The 23,920-nt window shown below is 42.4% G+C and overlaps 1 protein-coding gene across 4 annotated transcripts in view; it reads right to left on the reverse strand.

The window, feature by feature from the left end:
- LOC110503880 (LIM domain kinase 1) overlaps positions 1 to 23,920 on the reverse strand; it is a 73,925-nt gene that overhangs the window by 32,556 nt on the left and 17,449 nt on the right. For all 4 annotated transcript variants that reach the window (XM_021582494.3, XM_036961281.2, XM_021582495.3 and 1 more), the window contains one exon: positions 9,167 to 9,305. In XM_021582494.3, the coding sequence (XP_021438169.1) occupies positions 9,167 to 9,305 (139 nt within the window). The remainder of the gene's footprint in view (positions 1 to 9,166; positions 9,306 to 23,920) is intronic.

Here is a 23,920-nt window from a genome sequence, read left to right on the forward strand (position 1 = left end):
CAGTGAAAAGGCTTATGGGAGATTGAACAAATACAACAATAAAGGACTGAGAAAGGGAAAGAGAGAAAGTAGACTAGACAAATCTATTTCTGGTGAGAGGTTTTTTCAGACCCAGAGATCATGGAACGAGAGGAGGTGACATCATGTAACGGAGAAACTTAGCAGGCTTAATGTGAAATCAACCAGGCTCAAATGTTGTCATCTTTAACATATTTCTCAATATCACCCTTATTTTAACCCAGGGCCCAAACAACTCACTCTTACAGTTTAACAACAAGCACAAAATGTACTCTCCTACCACCACCCTGATATCAAATATAAAATCAGACAGACATTATATGAAAGAGGATGTCAGATTAGAAAAGTGTAGTGAATTAGAGGTGTCTCAGTAGATCATAAAATAAAGGATATTCTAAGGTGAGAGTTTAGAGGGCTAATTGGTTCAAGAGGCAAAATCCTAGAGGAAACCCTGGTTCAGTCTGCTTTCCACCAGACACTTGGAGATGAATTCACTTTTCAGAAGAACAATAACCTAAAAACACAAGGCCAAATCTACACTGGAGTTACTTACCAAAAAGATAGTGAATGTTCCTGAGTGGCTGAGTTCCCATTTTGATTAAAATTTACTCTAAATCTATGGCAAGACCTGAAAATGGTTGTCCAGCAATGATCAACAACCAATTTTGACAGAGCTTTAAAGATTTTGAAAATAATAATGGACAAATGTTGCAGGTCCAGGTGTTGAAAGCTCTTAGAAACGTACCCAGAAAGACTCACAGCTATAATCGCTGCCAAAAGGTGCTTCTACATAGTATTAATACTTATTTAAATGCAATATTTCTGTATATGTCTGCGCTAAAATTTCAAAAAATTATGTTTTCACTTTGTCATGTGTGTGTATATTGTTGAGAAATAAAATTGATTTAATCCATTTAGAATTTAGGCTGTCATTTTATTTTATTTTATATTATTAGGAACCCCATTAGCTAACGCCGTTGCGCTAGCTAATCTTCCTGGCGTCCAACACCAATTATCGAGACATTACAAACCACAACAAATCAAGACTTCACAATCATTCAACAAGTAGACAATACAGACAATTAAATTACCTGACAGGAAACACATTTAACATTCAGTTGATACTTTCTATTTCCTGTCCAGTCCTTAGATGTTATTTTATTTTTTTCTTGAACGTTGATTTACTTTTTGCCTGAGAAATATGGATTGGTAAAGAGTACCATTCAGCTACGGCCCTATATAAAACTGTAGATTTAAGGCGATTTGAGCTTGGCATGGGTTGTCTTTGCTGCCCTGAATTTACCGGTCTGGTTTGGTGGTTATGCATGTTGCTAGTGTGTACTAATTGGCCTGAAAAAGATATATATATATATATTTTTTATATAACATTCCTAAAGAAAATCAGAAGACTGGAGAGTAATTTGTTTTTAAAGTGAAGCCATGAGAGATTCTGATGCATTTGGATAATATTCATACAGATAGAGCAATGAAGAGCTCATCTGGCAGCCCTGTTTAGAGCAATGAAGAGCTAATCTGGCAGCCCTGTTTAGAGCATTGAAGAGCTAATCTGGCAGCCCTGTTTAGAGCATTGAAGAGCTAATCTGGCAGCCCTGTTTAGAGCAATGAAGAGCTAATCTGGCAGCCCTGTTTAGAGCAATGAAGAGCTAATCTGGCAGCCCTGTTTAGAGCAATGAAGAGCTAATCTGGCAGCCCTGTTTAGAGCAATGAAGAGCTAATCTGGCAGCCCTGTTTAGAGTATTGAAGAGCTAATCTGGCAGCCCTGTTTAGAGCATTGAAGAGCTAATCTGGCAGCCCTGTTTAGAGCAATGAAGAGCTAATCTGGCAGCCCTGTTTAGAGCAATGAAGAGCTAATCTGGCAGCCCTGTTTAGAGCAATGAAGAGCTAATCTGGCAGCCGTGTTTAGAGTATTGAAGAGCTAATCTGGCAGCCCTGTTTAGAGCATTGAAGAGCTAATCTGGCAGCCCTGTTTAGAGCAATGAAGAGCTAATCTGGCAGCCCTGTTTAGAGCAATGAAGAGCTAATCTGGCAGCCCTGTTTAGAGCAATGAAGAGCTAATCTGGCAGCCCTGTTTAGAGCAATGAAGAGCTAATCTGGCAGCCCTGTTTAGAGCAATGAAGAGCTAATCTGGCAGCTCTGTTTTGAGCCATTTGGAGATTTTTGATATCTGTTTTTGCTGCAGAGTGTGATAGATGTGATAGGACCAGGGATTGAATCACCTGATTCAGTGTGCTAGATGTTACATGCTCTGAACATGTTCTTGTAACAGCAATTCCCTTACCCATCTTAACCTCTTAGAGCTCTAGGGGCGCTATTTCATTTTTGGATAAAAAACGTTCCCGTTTTAAGCGCGATATTTTGTCACGAAAAGATGCTCGACTATGCATATTCTTGACAGTTTTGGAAAGAAAACACTCTGAAGTTTCAGAATCTGCAAAGATTTTGTCTGTAAGTGCCCCAGAACTCATTCTACAGGCGAAACCAAGATGATGCATCACCCAGGAATTAGCAGAATTTCTGAAGCTCTGTTTTCCATTCTCTCCTTATATGGCTGTGATTGCGCAAGGAATGAGCCTACACTTTCTGTCGTTCGCCCAAGGTCTTAGCAGCATTGTGACGTATTTGTAGGCATATCATTGGAAGATTGGCCATAAGAGACTACATTTTCCAGAGGTCCGCCCGGTGTCCTTTGTCTAAATTTGTGCGTAATCTTCAGGTGCAGGCATTTTCTCCTGGGATTCAGGAGAGAAAGCATGTTTCCAAGAACGATGTATCAATGAAGAGATATGTGAAAAACACCTTGAGGATTGATTCTAAACAACGTTTGCCATGTTTTCAGTCGATATTATGGAGTTAATTTGGAAAAAAGTTTGCGTTTTGAGGACTGAATTTATGGATTTTTTTTGGTAGCCAAATGTGATGTATAAAACGGAGCTATTTCTAATACACAAGGAATCTTTTTGGAAAAACTGAGCATCTGCTATCTAACTGAGAGTATCCTCATTGAAAACATCAGAAGTTCTTCAAAGGTAAATGATTTTATTTGAAGGCTTTTATGTTTTTGTTAATGTGCTGGATGCTAACGCTAATGCTAACGCTAAATGCTAACGCGAAATGCTAACTCTAGCTAGCTACTTTTACACAAATGATTGTTTTCCTATGGTTGAGAAGCATATTTTGAAAATCTGAGATGACAGTGTTGTTTACAAAAGGCTAAGCTTGAGAGATGGCATATTTATTTCATTTCATTTGCGATTTTCATAAATAGTTAACGTTGTGTTATGCTAATGAGCTTGCTGATAGATTTACACAATCCTGGATACAGGGGTTTTTTCATAGCTAAACGTGACGCAGAAAACGGAGCGATTTGTCCTAAACAAATAATCTTTCAGGAAAAACTGAACATTTGCTATCTGAGAGTCTCCTCATTGAAAACATCTGAAGTTCTTCAAAGGTAAATGATTTTTTTGAATGCTTTTCTGTTTTTTTGTGTAAATGTTGCCAGCTGAATGCTAATGCTAAATGCTACGTTAGCCATCAATACTGTTACACAAATGCTTGTTTTGCAATGGTTGAGAAGCATATTTTGAAAATCTGAGATGACAGTGTTGTTAACAAAAGGCTAAGCTTGAGAGCTAGCATATTTATTTCATTTCATTTGCGATTTTCATGAATAGTTAACGTTGCGTTATGGTAATGAGCTTGAGTCTGTATTCACGAACCCGGATCCGGGATGGGGAGATCAGAAAGGTTAATAAACAATATTATCTATGTGTTCTGTAGTTTCTTTTTTTTCTTTTTAATTGCTCTAAATGCATTCTATTCATCGACAAATACAATTGGGGATCATCAGCAAGTATACTGTATATCTTGAACCAAATACAATACATTTAGTTTTAGGAATGTTCAATGCCAATTTATTCATATCAACCCACTCAGACACCATTCTTAGTTCACTGCTCAGTAGGGTTGCAAAGGGTCATAAACTTTCCCATACATTTTCCATGGGAGGTTAAGCCCGGGAATTTTGCTTAAATTCATCAAAAAAGTTAGCTTATAACAGTGAACCTTTTTTTGTGGGATACACATAAGGCAATTCTAGGTCTTGTGGCATATTTTGGTTTAACTATCCCCAATTCAATGGAATTGCAACCCTCTGCATGCACAGTGCATTCTTCCATCACACGTGCAGTGCACTCTTCCATCACATGTAGAGCTGATTCTCAAGATCTTGCACACTAATGAGATGCTATTGAGTCCACACTGCTACAATGTCTGAGCCAAGGACTGCATGCTTTCTGGTAAATTTTGATTACAATACTGGGTGTGGTGAATATATTTTATATGACATACATGCTTTTTTGTTAACTAGTAAATAGTAGCCTACAGCAAAGTGTGTTTAAATCATTTCTAACTTGTTAACAATTTCTGCTAGTTAGTTTTTGCTACCATATGGGTTTGAGCTTGCTTGAACCTGCTAACTGGGGTGTTAATTCACCTGTTTCCATACATGTTTCATTTTAAAACAAGTATCTTACAAAAGGAGTTGTTTAAACTAACTGCTTTACTATTTATCTGTACATGGAATTGTATGTTTTTTTTATTTAAACTTTTTTTTCTAATCTTTACAGGAAAATCGCACAGGCACTATCTGATGCGTGGAGACATTTCACTGCAGCTAATGTAGAAGGAAAAGCTGTGTACATTTGCAAATACTGTGCCAAATCATATGTGAAGAATGCAACAAAGATGCAGAATCATCTGGCCAAGTTACCTCAGCACTCAACAACAACAACCAACCTCTGACAAAAGTCCCTCTACCTCTATTCAAGGTGAAAATTATGAATCAGACACTTTAATGATAGCAACAGCTCATGGTCCTCCGGGAATCAGAAGTGTTTTTTGACTCAATGGAGGAACGTAGTCAGAGAAATGCTGATGAATGTCTTGCTTGAGCTGTGTATGCAACTGGTTCACCCCCGATGCTCACAGGCAATGTGTATTGGAAGAGATTTCTGAATTTCCTTTGCCCAGCATACACTCCTTCAACCAGACATGCTTTATCTACTCATTTGGTGGATGCAGAGTTCAACAGAGTTCAAGTGAAGGTCAAGCAAATCATAGAGAAAGCAGACTGTATTGCAATCATCTCTGATGGGTGGTCAAATGTTCGTGGGCAAGGAATAGTTAACTATCATCTCCACCCCTCAACCAGTATTCTACAAGAGCACAGACACAAGGCACAACAGACACACCGGTCTCTACATTGCAGATGAGCTGAACGCAATCATCAATGACCTGGACCACAGAAGGTATTTGCACTGGTGACAGACAATGCTGCGAACATGAAGGCTGCTTGGTCTAAACTGGAGGAATCCTGCCTTCTAGGCAGAGTTGCAAAGAAAAAGCCATATCTCGGACAGGCCAATAAAAAGAAAAGATTAAGATGGGCAAAAGAACACAGACACTGGACAGAGGAACTCTGCCTAGAAGGCCAGCATCCCAGAGTCGCCTCTTCACTGTTGACGTTGAGACTGGTGTTTTGCAGGTACTATTTAATGAAGCTGCCAGTTGAGGACTTGTGAGGCGTCTGTTTCTCAAACTAGACACTAATGTACTTGTCCTCTTGCTCAGTTGTGCACCGGGGCCTAAGACTCTTTTTTCTATTCTGGTTAGAGCCAGTTTGCGCTGTTCTGTGAAGGGAGTAGTACACAGCGTTGTACGAGATCTTCAGTTTCTTGGCAATTTCTCACATGGAATTGCCTTCATTTCTCAGAACAAGAATAGACTGACAATTTTTTTCTGGCCATTTTGAGCCTGTGATCAAATCCACAAATGCTGATGGTCCAGATACTTAACTACGTAGTCTAAATAAGGCCAGTTTTATTGCTTCTTTAAATCAGCACAACAGTTTTCAGCTATGCCAACACAATTGCAAAAGGGTTTTCTAATGAACCATTAGCCTTTTAAAATTATAAACTTGGATTAGCTAAAACAACGTGCCATTGGAAGGTAGATTACCTTAGGGCCAGCCTTTGGTATTTTAGTTTCCTAGTGAGTGCAACCAAGTTATGATTACTGCAACCCAGTGCCACTGATACAGGTTTAGAACAATGTTCAGCCATGTTAGTAAAATTGTGATCGATACAAGTTGATGATGTGATACCGGACCTGTTAGTGAACGTTCTGGTTGGTAATGTCACAACTTGGGTCAGGTTACATACATTGGCAACAGAAATACGTTTTTTTCTCATTGGACAGTTGGTGTTCAAAAAAAAAATCTATATTCATATCTCCCCAAAAATATATTTCCCTATTTTCATCAGATACCTTATCCAACATTTCACAAATTACATTGAGATATTTCACATCAGCATTAGGAGGCTAATAGCAGCAACCAACTAGTATAGGTTTCAAATGTGGTCAATGCACCTGTACCCATTGCGCCTCTAATCCAGTCAACATTAAGTCCTTACGTTGTTTTGCTGGAATATGACTCTGGATCTAAACTGCAACCCACACATCTATTTCTGCCCCTCCTGAACAAATTGTGTCCATGTATAGAGATCTCAGCATCCTCAAAAGAAGGGTCCAAGTGAGTCACTGATATTGCCAATAGATGAATCTTGTTTGATGCGCTAGACAGCATATTTCATGAATTCTGTTCCTTAAACTGCATATATTCAAGTGAGCAATTAACAGACCTTTCTTTGGTAGATTTACAGTATTTAAATGTCCAATCATGAATCAGAAGTTGGAATCTCAGTCAGTCAGTCAATGTTAGCGTCAGTCAGTGTGTGTGTGTGGCTGGAATTACTTGTGTATGTCCCCTTGGGAGGGTGGGTGAACAATCAATTGGTCATACATCAGATATGTCATGTCACCTCGTTCTCTTGCAGCCTTCATAGCTGGTATTAGTTCCTTTCTTCTTTGACGGACTGCATCGGAGATGAAGATGAAGGACCATTTAAGGCATTTGGCTTTTTCAAGGACTGCAAGCTTATCCTTGAACCTGAGGAATTTCACTACAGTTGGCCTTAGTCTGGTTCCATTGGTACCACTAGAGACCCCTGGCTTCCCAGACAGGTGAGCACATTCCAGTTCAACATGTTGATCCGATTGTAGCTCCTCAGAAAACAGCTTTTGAACTTTGTCCTCTGATTCAGCTCATATCTCACTTTGGCTCTCCTGGATACCATCTATTACAAGATTATTTCTCCTCAATTTTCCATCCAGGTAATCAGCATTCCCAGACATGTTCTGGAGGCCCTCCCTGACTGTGGTGATTTCATTCTGCCTTCCCAGACATGTTCTGGAGGCCCTCCCTGACTGTGGTGATTTCATTCTGCCTTCCCAGACATGTTCTGGAGGCCCTCCCTGACTGTGGTGATTTCATTCCGCATAGAGGAACAGTTTCTGGAAAGTGTATCTTGTGTGGTCTTCAATACATCCACATCCTTCTGTGTGAACTGAAGGCTTGTTTTAATGTCTTGTATATCTTTAGTAAGGTAGTCCAGCCGTTTGTTGGTAGACTCCATTATCATTTGTACGAAGCTTTTAAAGTTATTGTCCTGCTGAAGTATAATTTACTTATAGGAAACTCTTCTCCAAGAGTTAATGTACCTGCCCAGCAGAGATGTGATCCTTCGTCTTTTTTCAGAGGCATGACAGTACTAATTGTATGACGAGTCCACTATTCACTCCGTGAAATGAGAGACGCCGGCAGTAGAAAACTCTGTAAATCAGTACTCCTAAAACCGAGACAAATAGCGCGGCCCTAGCCACAAGGGCTAACCGCTTAGCGTGCTTGGTATCCGTCAATAGTAGACCAGGTTGCCTAGCTTGATAGCTAGCAGCTAGGCTAGCTGCTCCGGCAATGTAGTACCACCTTGTTTGAGCACGGATCCCGGGACATATATCAGCGGTCCCAGCGTTAACGCGAACTGCGTCCCAGGATCCAGATATGAATAGGAAAACTATTGTAAACTTTTATAATCTAACTAGGTAGTTTGTTGTTAAAAAGTGAAACAAACCGAGTCCCTAGTCTTGTACTGCGCAACGTGACATCAACACGTTGTGCTGTCTAGTATACACATACACATGTAATAACACCAACTGTGGAATAAGTCAAGGGCTATGAATACTTTCTGAAGGCACTGTAGCCTATAGTTTAGGCCTACTCTACGTGCTCAGCCATGCATTGAACTGTCTTTTTTGCAAACAGTGATTGAGTTATATTATTAGCCAAAATTATGACTATCCAATCTACTCATCACATTAGGAATAGTAGGCTATCTTACATAAGTCTGCAAAAGTGATGATGAATGGAATGCTTTATTATAAAAGTGTATTTATGGTGAAAATTAGCTTCCCCAAACTTGACACTCATGTGCCGCCTATGCCGCCTGCCTACGGCTGATTTGCAATACAAAATACCTATTTCCATTTCTATCTATCTGCGTGGGCAACCCTTATGGCATACTGAACACAACATAGCTCATAAACATGGATTAAGTCACCACAATATTTCACCCATTTTGATATACTAAAGAGAGAAACCAGGTGAAATCCCACTTCAAATGGCATGATGGTAATATACCACACAGGCTACACTCACGTTTTTATCTGCTCTTTATGCAATGCAGGCGTGTCTTTTTCACAATGTAGACGTTGACATATTTCCAAGTACTCTTGGCAGAAGCTTTAATATTATCTGTCTGGTGGCTGAACCCTGCTCTAGTGACTAGTAAAGTTTTTAAACCCATTTCAGAACAACCCAACACCCCTGATCAGAGAAGGGAAAATCATAGAGTATGTCCATCCTCCACATGTCCTTTCACCACCTCTCAGACTGTTCTCTTTACTTAAACAACAGTTAATGACTCTCCCTGGAAAGCTTACAGGGATGTGTAAAGCATATGGTATAATTACAGGTACTGTAAAGTGGAGACCAGTGTCTGTGTGGATGTTGTTGGGGAAACCATATCCGACAGACTGTAACAGGAGTGTCGTATCAAGTCTGTGGCTGATTAGAGAGATTGACTGGTGAAGACAGAGAGGAGAGGGATACCTAGTACTGTAGTCAGGAGGATCTAGTTACTGTGCTGTTTGTGGTGGAAGACTATCTTACCATGATCAGGCCGGTTGTGATGGGGTCGTTGCATCCATGGCACAGCTCTCCGAACTTGGCCCAGTAATCCTTCTTGCAGAAGAGCCGGCCCTCCTTCTGATAGTACCAGTGGGACAGGGAGGCACTGCACTGACAGCATCTGAACAAGGAGAGCGAGAGGAATTATGTGCATGTTTGTAAGTATATTTGGCAGAGCTGACTTCATAAAACTGAAAATGCCAGCTTGAAAATGCCTTTCAAAGTTCTTTCCTCGTTGCACCAATCCTGGCAGTGCTGGATTTGGCCTCCCCCTCTGCACAACATTTAACTTCTCGTTGAAAGTTAGTCTTGAAAATGACGATGCTAACAAATTAGCCACCACATCCTCCTCAATAACATCTGCTACAGTTGCCACCATTGTCACACAGACTACAACAAAAGCATGGGAAAACTAGCCTACTGCTCACCTATTGGCTCATCAGTAGTGACATGTCTAGGCCTTCATGTTTTTTTCCCAAATAGTCCCACCCATTGCACCCAAATGCGATTGGTTCATTCACCTGTCACTCCAAATGTCTGCTCTAATAAAGCTTCTAAAGATGATTTTTCTACCCAGGGAAAGTATTCTCTTTCCAACACAAACTGAAGAGATGAAATCAGAAGATCATAAAAATTATTCCAAATATTAAGTTGAAATTAAAGCAACATTTTATTTAAAATAAATTATCTGAAGGCCTAGAAGGCCCTCAGGCTCACCCACTGATTAGAGCCCATCAACGGGCTAAACCACTGACATGTGTCTTACTGAAGGTAATGCATCAGAGATCTGAAAGTGATGAAAGTTACATTTCCTTAACCACTAAGACTAAAGCAACACTCCCACATACATTAAGTGTTAGACCAAAGTGAGATCACAGATAAGACACCTACACATGGCAATGCTGTCCAAACACAACATCCAACTGTAACAACATGGTTGTTTATCCAGTGGCTTTTGATCCACAAAACTAGTTTCACACACACAGACACACACACAGGGGAATGCCAAGGTAAACATTACATCACCATTATAATGTCGACTACGATTGAAAAGTGATTTTATACATTCCAATAACATTTGATTTAGAATAAAACATCTCAGATATATAACCACATGTATAAACCATGTGGTTCAAGCCCTGAATGCTGACTGGCTGACAGCCATAGTATATAAGACTGTATACCACGGGTATGACAAAGCATTTATTTTTACTGTTCTAATTACGTTGGGAACCAATTTATAATATTAATAAGGTACCTCGGGGGTTTGTGGTATATGGCCAATATACTACGGCTAAGGGCTGTATTCCAGGCCCTTAGCCATTGTTTATTGGCCATATACCACACCCCCTCGGGCCTTATTGCTTAATTATATCATAGACATAAGGGGCTATCTGCATGTTGAGATCTTAAGGAATGGACCTACCGCTATCAGTAACAGTACATTAAGAGAACTGATAGTGAGATATCTCTCGCAGGGAGAGAAGAGGAGAGAACAGGACAGAGCTGAATGATTTGGTAGTGATGTCAGGCAGATAGAGATCATTGGCTGATAGACAGGGTTGAGTACTTAGGAGTGAAGGGGAGAGGCGAGGAGATGACAACACAGACGACAACACAGTCACTAATCACAAAGACACACACACCAGAGGAGGCTGATGTTAGGAACTATAGTCGGACGGTATCAAATACATAAAACACTCCGTTCCATTGATTCCATTCAGGTCATTACTAAGAGCCCATTCTCCTATAGCTCCTCCCATCAGACTCCTCTGACAAACAGACACACACTTCCATCAGCCTTCCTGGTCCCTTGTCTCCTCTCTGGCCTTCCTCTGCCAAACAGCCAGTGATCAATAGGAACAGACCTGGGGGAGTCAGGGGGACTGTTGGTCATTAATCCCCATCTGCTGCCTCTCTGCTGGGCTACAGTACATCCAGACCAGAGGCCTAGAAGGGGAAAGGAGATGGGGCAGTGGGGTAAGGGTATGGGGTGGTGTAATGTTAACAAATGAATCTTAGGGGCCTGGGGACTGTGGGGAGGGAAGCCTAGGGAGAGGGAAATGGGAACGGGACCAGAAGGGGAGTGGGGATGAGGGCATTGGGGTACTGTAAAGGATGATGGGGGGGAAAGTGAGTGGAAACTCATTGAGGCACTGGAGGGGACAGATCATTTCCCATGGGTTTCTGCAGTTATCATCAGTCTTCTTTAAGTCTATCCAGGACACACATGCATGCACCCCTGCAGAAACACACACAGACACTAAATTTACAAACACTGACATGTACTCACTGAATTGCACACACAGTGAGTGAACATGTGAGTGTAATGGTCAAAGACAGAGCTCCCACTACTAGACCCTGATCCTGCTGCATGCAGTATGCTGAGCATGTGGTGTGACGATAGGAGGCAGAAATGGGTCAAGGGTAGCCAGAGGACAATCCCAGCCACACTACTCTACCTAGTCAGCAGTCCCGTCTTCCAGCTGCACCTCCCCCTCTCTACTGCAGAGTCCCTGCAGCCTCCTGCAGAGTCAAAGTCATACTTGGGCCTTCTCTACACACACACAGGCATATCAGTACACAAAGGGCTTCAACGCTATCGAGCTAAATCCAAGCTGGTCACTTTATCAGGGAAGGGCATGTAGCGCTGAACTGTACTGTAGCAGAACACCATATGAATATGTTACCCACAGTAGCAGGCAATAGTAGTAGGATTACATGCGAGTAAAAGTGTGAGTGTTTGTGGGATACCCTTTGGATTTGTGCCTGTGTGCACACGTCCATGCCTGTGTGTGCGTGCGCGCATGCGTGCGTGTTTGCATTACAGGGGGCACATGAGAGGATTAACTGTTTTGAAAGACCCAGAGAGAGAGACTCTCTAACCCATTGTACCAAATACCCCGCTGGATGACTAAGAGCTTGCCCTGAGTTCAGTACTACGACTTCTTATACACCAAGGGCGCAACTGTGGGGGGACATACACTACATGACCAAAAGTATGGACATCTCATTCCAAAATCATGGGCATTAATATGGAGTTGGTCCACCATTTGCTGTAACAGTGCTTTCGAAAAAGTATTCAGACTCAGACTTTTTTCACATTTTGTTACATTACAACCTTCTTTTGAATTTTTTTTTTACAAATTCCTCATCAATCAACACACAATACCCCATAATGACGAGTCAAAAACAGCTTTTTTGAAATGTTAGCAAATGTATAATAAATAAATACACTGCTCAAAAAAATAAAGGGAACACTTAAACAACACAATGTAACTCCAAGTCAATCACACTTCTGTGAAATCAAACTGTCCACTTAGGAAGCAACACTGATTGACAATAAATTTCACATGCTGTTGTGCAAATGGAATAGACAACAGGTGGAAATTATAGGCAATTCGCAAGACACCCCCAATAAAGGAGTGGTTCTGCAGGTGGTAACCACAGACCACTTCTCAGTTCCTATGCTTCCTGGCTGATGTTTTGGTCACTTTTGAATGCTGGCGGTGCTTTCACTCTAGTGGTAGCATGAGACGGAGTCTACAACCCACACAAGTGGCTCAGGCAGTGCAGCTCATCCAGGATGACACATCAATGCGAGCTGTGGCAAGAAGGTTTGCTGTGTCTGTCAGCGTAGTGTCCAGAGCATGGAGGCGCTACCAGGAGACAGGCCAGTACATCAGGAGACGTGGAGGAGGCCGTAGGAGGGCAACAACCCAGCAGCAGGACCGCTACCTCCGCCTTTGTGCAAGGAGGAGCAGGAGGAGCACTGCCAGAGCCCTGCAAAATGACCTCCAGCAGGCCACAAATGTGCATGTGTCTGCTCAAACGGTCAGAAACAGACTCCATGAGGGTGGTATGAGGGCCCGACGTCCACAGGTGGGGGTTGTGCTTACAGCCCAACACCGTGCAGGACATTTGGCATTTGCCAGAGAACACCAATATTGGCAAATTCGCCACTGGCGCCCTGTGCTCTTCACAGATGAAAGCAGGTTCACACTGAGCACATGACAGACGTGACAGAGTCTGGAGACGCCTGCCTGCAACATTCTGCTGCCTGTAACATCCTCCAGCATGACCGGTTTGGCGGTGGGTCAGTCATGGTGTGGGGTGGCATTTCTTTGGGGGGCTGCACAGCCCTCCATGTGCTCACCAGAGGTAGCCTGACTGCCATTAGGTACCGAGATGAGATCCTCAGACCCCTTGTGAGACCATATGCTGGTGCGGTTGGCCCTGGGTTCCTCCTAATGCAAGACAATGCTAGACCTCATGTGGCTGGAGTGTGTCAGCAGTTCCTGCAAGAGGAAGGCATTGATGCTATGGACTGGCCCGCCCGTTCCCCAGACCTGAATCCAATTGAGCACATCTGGGACATCATGTCTCGCTCCATCCACCAACGCCACGTTGCACCACAGACTGTCCAGGAGTTGGCGGATGCTTTAGTCCAGGTCTGGGAGGAGATACCTCAGGAGACCATCCGCCACCTCATCAGGAGCATGCCCATGCGTTGTAGGGAGGTCATACAGGCACGTGGAGGCCACACACACTACTGAGCCTCATTTTGACTTGTTTTAAGGACATTACATCAAAGTTGGATCAGCCTGTAGTGTGGTTTTCCACTTCTATTTTGAGTGTGACTCCAAATCCAGACCTCCATGGGTTGATAAATTTGATTTCCATTGATAATTGTGTGTTTTTGTTGTCAGCACATTCACGTATGTAAAGAAAAAAGTATTTAATAAGAATATTTCATTCATTCAGATCTAGGATGTGTTATTTTAGTGTTCCCTTTATTTTTTTGAGCAGTGTACATGAAATATGACATTTATGTAAGTATTCAGACCCTTTAATCAGTACTTTGTTGAAGCACCTTTGGCAGTGATTACAGCCCTGAGTCTTTTTGACGCAAACAAGCTACAGATCCTCTCAAGTTCTGGTTCCAAACTTCTTCATTTAAGAATGATGGAGGCCACTGTGTTCTTGGGGACCTTCAATGCTGCAAACACTTTTTGGTGCCCTTTCCCAGATCTGTGCCTGGCATCCTGTGACCTCAATTCCTTTGACCTCATGGCTTGGTTTTTGCTCTGACATGCACTGTCAACTGTGGGACCTTATATAGACAGGTGTTTTCCTTTCCAAATCACGTCCAATCAATGGAATTTACCACAGGTGGACTCCAATCAAGTTGTAGAAACATTTTAAGGATGATCAATGGAAGCAACTGAGCTCAATTTCAAGTCTTATACCAACGGTTTTGAATACTTATGTAAATAAGGTATTTCTGTTTTTTATTTGTAATACATTTGCAAACATTTCAAAAAACCTGTTTTCGCTTTGTCATTAAGGGGTATTGTGTGTAGATTGCTGAGGAAAATGTTTTATTTAATCAATTTTAGAATAATGCTGTAACATAACTAAATGTAGAAAATGTCAAGGGGTCTGAATACTTCCCGAAGGCAATGTATAACATTCTCCACTCTACTGGTAAGGCTTTCCACTAGATGTTGGAACATTGCTGCGGGGACTTGCTTCCATTCAGCCACAAGAGCATTAGTGAGGTCGGGCACTTATGTTGGCCGATTAGGTCCGGCTTGCAGTTGGCGGTCCAATTCTCTGTGGAGGCCAGTCAAGTTCTTCCATACCGATCTCGACAAACCACTTCTGTATGGACCTCGTTTTGCGCACAGTCATGCTGAAACAGGAAAGGACCTTCCCTAAAATGTGGCCACAAAGTTGGAAGCACAGAATTGTATAGAATTTCATTGTATGCTGTAGTGTCCCTTCAATGGAACTAAGGGGCCTAGCCCGAACCATGAAAAACAGCCCCAGACCATTTTTCCTCATCCACCAAATTGGCACTATGCATTGGGGCAGGTAGCGTTCCCCTGGTATCGGGCAAACACAGATTCGTCCATCGGACTGCCAGATGGTGAAGCGTAATTCATCACTCCAGAGAACGCGTTTCCACTGATCCAGAGTCCAATGGCGTCGAGCTTTACACCATTCCAGCCGATGCTTGGCATTGCACATGGTGATGTTAGGCTTGTGTCCGGCTGCTCGGCCATGGTAACCCATTTCATGAAGCTTCCAACGAACAGTTCTTGTGCTGATGTTGCTTCCAGAGGCCGCATGGAACTCAATAGTGAGTGTTGCAACTGAGGACAGATGATTCTGTGAGCTTGTGTGGCATACCACTTTGTGGCTGAGCCGTTGTTGCTTCTAGACTTTTCCACTTCACAATAACAGCACTTACAGTTAACCGGGAAAGCTCTAGCAGGCCAGAAATTTGACGCACCTACTTGTTCATATGACCGTGCCATGTTGAAAGTCACTGAGCTCTTCAGTAAGGCCATTGTACTGTCAATGTTTGTCTATGGAGATTGCATGGCTGTGTGATCGATTTTAAAACACCTGTCAGCAACGGGCGTGGCTGAAATAGCCAAATACCCTAACTTAAAGGGGTGTTCACATACACTATATATACACAATTATCTACATGTTAAACATGAACAGGCTGAACTGGCCCAGTGGCCCACCATCCACCACACAGAAAACACAATGGTAAATATAGACGTGATAACGTGAGATGAGTAATGGTCTGTGGTGAAGACCAGAATGAGATTAAGGGCTGCGTGTCAGATACACATAACCAAAATATTCGGAGACAAAATGATGATCTGAACCAAAGGAATGGTTCCAGAGAAAGTGTTTACTGGATATGATACTGATATGAACTACTTATCTATTCATATCAAATGGTCATGCTTTTGTCTTGCCCACGCAGCACAGGGTTAGCTAAGTGCAGGGTTCGCTGAAAGCATTGAGAGAAAGAAAAGAGATATGAGAAAAAAGAGGAGGGAGGACATGCTGTTGGAAGCGTAAGGGTGGAGTTAAGCAGAGGAGAGAGAAGAGGTTTAGCTCTGCTGAAAGAGATAGAAGGAAAGGATATGTCAGGACAGGGAGAAGAGGCGCAATGCTTAAAGGACAGAGAAAGAGGACGGTAGAGGCAGGGAGATGAGCTATGCCAAAAGGATGGAAGGAAAGGGATAGATGGGTTTTTACTTGATGATTTGAGTGACAGGTCCCCAGGGCTCTGTCATCAGGGTCAGAGGGTAGAGAGAGAGGGTAGGAGAGAGAGGCACTGAAAGGAGGGATGAGCTGAGGGAGAAGTGGAAGGATGGAAAGAGAGATGAACAAGAGGCTGACAAATGACTGTTCCATAAGCAAACAGACAAGCAACGAGGAAAGATCCCAGATTCTGAGATGCCAGACACCCAGCTGCAACCACCTAGGAGAATATAAACATCTAAAGAAGGGGGGAGAGGTGAGTCACAAAATCTGGAGACCCCTCTTTCACCCCTTTATTCCCAAATGGAATCAGCCAAAGTGCCTTGTAATAAAATGTATTAATTAATTAAATTAATTATCCTTGACCCCCCCCCACCCAGCAAAACCCATGTTATATTAAATCACCACTCACATAGAGACAGGGAGACAGACTGATCAAACCACTGTATTCATACAGAGACAACTGTTTGACCAAAACACCGGATTCATAGAAAAAGTGAGAATTAACTAATCCATTCACTTCATATATATTAAAAAAATTATATATAAACTCTGTGTAATCAACATAGTTTGCCTATTTTTTTTGCATAGCATTGTGATCACAGTTATTATCATAGATTCAGATATTATCGCATTAGACTGATGTTCGTATACTTTAGTTATCTTATTTACAGCCTTTTGGGGACCCTCTGGGAGATTTGTCACCCTGGGGCAAAATATTTTAGTGGCCACTCTCTTGAAGGTGGAGAGAGAAAAAAAAAGTCAATTCTACACATTTTTCCATGGGTTGGAGAGAAAACGTAGCAATTTATGTATAATATTCCAGTTTTACAGCTAATTTCCTGCAATTCTACCCCTTTGGCCATGGGGTGGGGAGAATTTTTATCAGTTTAAAATGCCCACATGAGCTGAAAGACAATGCCCATACTTACCCATGATGTTGCACAACAATTTAAGTCAAAACATCATAGTTTTAGTCAAAGTATGATATATTTGGGGTTGATGTGGAAAATCCGAAGCGGTAACTTCTGATTTTTTTCGTGACAAGGCTATGTGTTTCCTCTGATATGACATGCTAATACTTTTCAGTCTACGTTTATTTTCAGGGCTTGGTTTTATTTGAATGTTACTACCCACCAGCATGTCATTATTTATTAAATCAGAAACACCTGCAAAGTCCTTCTTTCATGAGTCGCGACTGAGCTGAGCAATATAATACCAAACAGCTTTTTGCAGTAGACGCCTGAGCCATGGAGCAAATTAAAATAGAGGGTGCAAACTTATGTTTTTACACCTCTACTTTTTACCAGCAAATTATCATAATCCATTTTAGTCATTCAGCGGACACTCTTATCCAGAGCCACCTACAGCAGTGAGAGCATACATTATCGTACTTTTTTCGCACGGTTAGGCAGTGCAGTTAGGCTATCCATATTACCGGAGCTTCATCTTATTATTTTTATCTAGATGGCGGATTTGTGGTTGCAATTTATGGAACATGCCAAAATTTTGGAGATAACAACAGATGGCAAAGTCAAATATACTGGCTTCCCCTATCCATCCGTGGCAAAGTTTTCCCTAAATACTTATGACAAATCCAGAACCAGCCATAGCCTAGTCAGCTGGCGAATCTTTTCAATACGGTGTAGCAACAACAGATAACATTAGGCAGAGGAGGTTAGCATACTCGGTATCTACACTGACAGCTATGTTGTTATTTATCCACTACACCTGGAAAATGTTCCCACCCCCAATCATGAATATGTATTAGCAGCCTGCGCCATTCTTTGGAGGTGGAACCTGAATGAGAATTTCGGTTATAGGACAGGAATTTCCTTTGAAATATGGGCAGCATTGCCCTTTGGTGGGGGCCTTAAGCTAAATTCCCCAAATTCTACACATTTTTCCATGACTAATGCCATGTTAAGATCATATCTGCGTGAGAATGCCTAACACAATCAATTGGGGCCCACTGGAGGTCAGGGCCCCTGGGCACATGCCCTGTGTGCCATGATCACTACAAGTTTAAATAGCTGGCTAGACTAACTATCAATCAAAAAATATATGGCTAATTTCTAATTTCCTAGTGGACAAGGGGCCCTAAGCGACCAGCTTATGTTGCTTATACCTGGAGCCGGCCCCACTGCTTTACCATGCAAACCATTTGACCCAGGTCAATATCTGACCCAGATCAACAGCTTCCAATGATTTTAAATGGATATCAAAGCAAAGGATTAATGAATATAATAATTGTGTTTGTTTACATTAATGAAAGTATGCCAATTTGACCTGTCACTACGGTAGGTCGCTCTTTGATTTAGCTAAAGGTAGAGGTATTGATCAGGAGGAGTCACACACACACACACACACACACAGCATATTTATTTTACTATCCTTGTGGGGGGCTTAAATTAATTTCCATTCAAAATCATATTTCCCCTAACCTTAACCCTAAACTTAATTCTCACCCTAATAGTAACCCTAACCCTAAACATAACCCCTAAGCTTAAAAGAGAATTTGTCCTCGTGGGAAACGTCCCATAAGGGATCATTTTCAATTTTTTACTTTCCCTGTGGGGAGTTTTGGGGATTTCCAGTAGCCACGAGAATAGTAATACAAGCCCACCCACAAAGGTTTCAGACTGAGTAGACAGCGGTTTCCCCAGTTCTCCAGGGGACAGACACATATAGCTGGAAAGTTTCCCCACATGGTGTAGGAGTTAGAACCACTACCTAACATGCCATAGCTGTGTACTATGATCTATTGGTCACCCTGTAAACCAGTACCATAGTCTCTAACTAAACAATAGCAATACTGTAAACTGTTTTTTCTGTTTCTAGGATTAATGTTACTGCAGCACTCACATCACATACAATGTGTTGATTCCACTGATAACCCCTCACATCACTGAGTTGAATGGAGTATTGCTTGAGATGACATTTCAACACAAAAATTGGCATCACAAGTCAACCGTGCAAACTATAGAATGTTCACGGTAACCTAAAATACATAGTCTATGTAACAATCAGACTCTCTGGTGGGACTCTTCAAAATGTCAGTCTCGTCATCCTTTTTCTCTGTCTGGATGACAGAGGTCATGGTATGACGTGGGCAGAGACACCTCTGAAGGAAGCGGGTCATGTCTACAGGAAGGGCTCTCTGTACTGGGCAGGGGCGGAGAGGACAAGAGGAGAGAACCTCCAACAAGGTGTTGACCGATTTTAAGGTTTAAATATTTTTTAAGATGCAGCATTATGAAAAGCGCAATAAATCATGTGCCACACATGTAGCCTCCCATTTCTCTCTCACACAAACACAGAATAATCTATTTTGCGTGTCCAATGATCCATCCTCTGTCCAATTCCATACATCTAAAAAGATGTCAGACATACAGTAAACCGTGTGGTCAATCAATCAATATTCCACAATCCACAGTTGAACGAGCAATAAATTGCACTAAAGAAATGAGACAACATTATTAATTAGTTAGCATGTCTATTGAATGCTGATGTATTTTAGAAACAAATTACAATTAGTTTTTAATCAGTTGGTTGATCAGTATCTAAAATGTAATTTGTGTCTATATTACATCCAGTGCTTGGTAATTTGTGTCTATATTACATACAGTGCTTGCTGTTGTTGTGAGTGGGTATTGCCAGCAAGACTGCAACCCACGTCCGAGCATGTGACTATGAGGAAATATGACCTAAGTCTTATGAGAGGGGGCCGAGAAAGAGAGGGTGAGAGAAAGAGAAAGAATGAGAGTGAAAGATATACAGAGAGAGCGACAGAGTATGTAATGGAAAACAAGATGAGGAAACGACAGCGTCAGGGAGACCAGGGAGACACCTCTCCTGTTCGCATCTTGTCAACAAGCCAGTAACGTTTCCACTGGAAGGGAATACCAAGACAGGGATAGAGGGGGAATTCCTGGCAGGGGGCCAAGTTCTACCAATCTTCTTCAGTGGAACAAAAAAAAAGTTAGAAAGAGAGAGAGAAACCCACACAAGGGCGACAACCAACAAAATTAGATACATTCATCACAATCCCAACCAACCTCCCCCTCTCTGCACCCCCTTATTGTCATTCCGCTCTTCTTTATCATTCCTTCGTTGCCGTCTCCCCAGACACCCTTCACCCCAGGGCAGAGCAGTTCCCAGACCATGATGTCACACCCCTCACAGAAAAAGCATGACCTAATCCTCTCGGTGGCCCCTCCCCATTGGGTGTTTTCAAATCCTCCCAGGAAATCCCGTAGCCAATCAGACACAGGCCGAAACCCCTCCCCTGCAATTGCAAGCTCAGCAAAGAGCACGCATAAACCCTCTCAGTGCCGGGCTCAGCTATCCCTGGGTCAGCCATCCCCAGCTCTCAAGAACAAAAAGATCAGGGAAAAGATAGTCTGTGCATTTTCATGTGGTGGAAAAAACACAGTGGTTGGCTGGGTTGAGTTCTAAGATGGCTGCTGAACGCCCGGTAGCTTTTGTCAATGGGGAACAGTTTTTGTTGTAGCACCGGCAGTCTATTGGTCTATTAAGCAGGGGCATTGCAGGTAACGGAGCTTTGTTGAGCTGTGTGGTGGCTGTATGCTGGGGGATAAATAGTATGGCGGCTGGGGGTGAATAGTGTAGATGGAGGCAGTTTCCTTTGTGCTCGCTAAACCCTGTGTCTGTCTGGCTTTCAGCAAAGCTATCTATGCACATTCTGTCTGTCTGGGGCAGACTGGACTGGAAAAAGAGAATGGCCGGTCATTCTTCAATGTTCCACGACCATGGGCAAAACAAGACATGAGTGATGGAGACTATCAGGTGCCAACAACATTGGCCTCTGGTCCTGTCCTAGTATCAGTGAGTAGTCACTGTTCAGAGGACCACAATGAATAGAAGTAAAAGTACAACTTTTTGTGTTCAGCATACAAATATGTTGAGTCCTGGATGTTGGGCAATGTTGGACTGATATAACTGGTAAAGTGAATGACAAAGTGTAGAAGTGAAATAGTGAATACATTCTATAACTGTAACACTGGGATAAGGGAGGTCAAATATCATTTCTGGAAGTCTGATAAAAGGCTTGTATTACAAGGCCAAAAGTTTAAAGCTTGGGAGTGGGATTTTAATCAAAAGAAAGAACCTACATGTATAGACAGACTCCCTTTTCCTTTGTAAATATCAGATTAACAATGGAAAGTTAGTCGGTGTGCAAAAAAACTTTATTAAACAGAACTGCATGTTCTTGGTTCTGGAGACAGAACAGAGAACAGAGACACAGTGTCAGTCAGTGATCTCAGTCTAAATACAGAATAAACCTGGCAGCACTTGATGACTTGAGAACAATTTCCTCAATAATCCCTAAATCCACAAACCAGATGAATTCCTGAAGTCGACCATTTTATAAGGAGCTTTCGAGCAAGCTAGCCCTGAGCCATTTTTGTATTTTTTTTTTAACTTAACAAGGCAAGTCAGTTAAGAACAAATTCTTGAACAAGGCAATTCAGTTAAGAACAACGACGGCCTACCAAAAGGCAAAAGACCTCCTGCGGGGACAGAGGCTGGGATTAAAATAAATAAATAACATAAATATAGGACAAAACACACATCACGACAAGAGAGACAACACTACATAAAGAGAAACCTAAGACAACAACATAGCAAGGAAGCAACACATGGCAACACAGCATGGTAGCAACACAACATGGTAGCAGCACAAAACATGGTACAAACATTATTGGGCACAGACAACAGCACAAAGGGCAAGAAGGTAGAGACGACAATACATCACGCAAAGCAGCCACAACTGCCAGTAAGCGTGTCCATGATTGAGTCTTTGAATGAAGAGATTGAGATAAAACTGTCCAGTTTGAGTGTTTGTTGCAGCTCGTTCCAGTTGCTAGCTGTAACGAACTGAAAAGACGAGCGACTCAGGGATGTGTGTGCTTTGGGGACCCTTAACAGAATGTGACTGGCAGAACGGGTGGGTGTTGTACGTGTAGGATGAAGGCTGCAGTAGGTATCTCAGATAGGGGGGAGTGAGGCCTAAGAGTGTTTTATAAATAAGCATCAACCAGTGGGTCTTGCGACGGGTATACAGAGATTACCAGTTTACAGAGGTGTATAGAGTGCAGTGATGTGTCCTATAAGGAGCATTGGCGGCAAATCTGATGGCCGAATGGTAAAGAACATCTAGCCGCTGGAGAGCACCCTTACCTGCTGATCTATAAATGATGTCTCCGTAATCTAGCATGGGTAGGATGGTCATCTGAATCAGGATTAGTTTGGCAGCTGGTGTGAAAGAGGTTTGATTACGATAGAGGAAACCAAGTATAGATTTAACTTTAGCCTACAGCTTTGATATGTGCTGAGAGAAGGACAGTGTACTGTCTAGCCATACTCCCAAGTACTTGTATGAGGTGACTACCTCAAACTCTAAACCCTCAGAGGTAGTAATCACACCTGTGGGGAGAGGGGCATTCTTCTTACCAAACCACATGACCTTTGTTTTGGAGGTGTTCAGAACAAGATTAAGGGTAGAGAAAGCTTGTTGGACACTAAGAAAGCTTTGTTGTAGAGCATTTAACACAGAATCCGGAGAGGGGCCAGCTGAGTAGAAGACTATCATCTGCATATAAATGGACAAGAGAGCTTCCTACTGCCTGAGTTATGTGGTTGATGTAAATTGAGACGAGTGTGGGCCTAGGATTGAGCCTTGGGGTACTCCCTTGGTGACAGGCAGTGGCTGAGACAGCAGATTTTCTGACTTTATCACACTGCACTCTTTGAGATAGGTAGTTAGCAAACCAGGCCAAAGACACCTCAGAGACACCAATATAACATTCCACAAGAATGGAATGGTCTACCGTATCAAAAGCGTTGACCAAGTCAATAAAAATAACAGCACAACATTGCTTAGAATCAAGGGCAATGGTGACATCTTGAGGACCTTTAAGGTTGCAGTGACACATCCATAACCTGAGCAGAAACCAGATTGCATACCAGAGAGAATACTATAGACATCAAGAAAGCCAGTCAATTGATAATTGACAAGTTTTTCCAACACTTTTGATCAACAGGGCAAAATAGAAATAGGCCTATAACAGTTAGGATCAGCTTGATCTCCCCTTTAAATAAAGGACGAACCGTGGCTGCCTTCCAAGCAATGGGAACCTCCCCAGAAAGGAGAAACAGGATAAAAAGTTTTGGCGATAGGCTTGGCTATGATCGGGGCAGCAACCTTAAAGAAGAAATGGTCTAAACCATCTAAACCATTGGGGTCAAGTTTCAGGAGCTCCTCTAGCACCTCGGACGTAGTGACTGCCTGCAGGGAGAAACGTTGTAGCGGGGCAGGGGAAAAAGAGGGAGAAGCATCGGGGATAGTTGCATTAGAAGGGGTGGGAGATGAGGAAATGTTGGACGGGCAAGGAGGCATGGCTGAGTCAAATAGGAATCCTGATTTAATGAAGTGGTGATTAAAGAGCTCAGCCATGTGCTCCTTGTCAGTAACAACCACATCATCAACTTTAAGGGACATGGGCAGCTGTGAGGATGGTTTATTCTCCAGGTCTTTAACCGTTTTCCAGAACTTCTTTGGGTTAGACCCACAGAGAGAGAACTTTAAAGTAACTAACATTGGCCTTCTCGGATAGCCTGAGTGCACTTATTTCTCAGGCT

Source organism: Oncorhynchus mykiss, chromosome 24 (assembly GCF_057628025.1).
Source record: "Oncorhynchus mykiss isolate SJ-2025 chromosome 24, ASM5762802v1, whole genome shotgun sequence".
Classification (NCBI taxonomy): domain Eukaryota; kingdom Metazoa; phylum Chordata; class Actinopteri; order Salmoniformes; family Salmonidae; genus Oncorhynchus; species Oncorhynchus mykiss.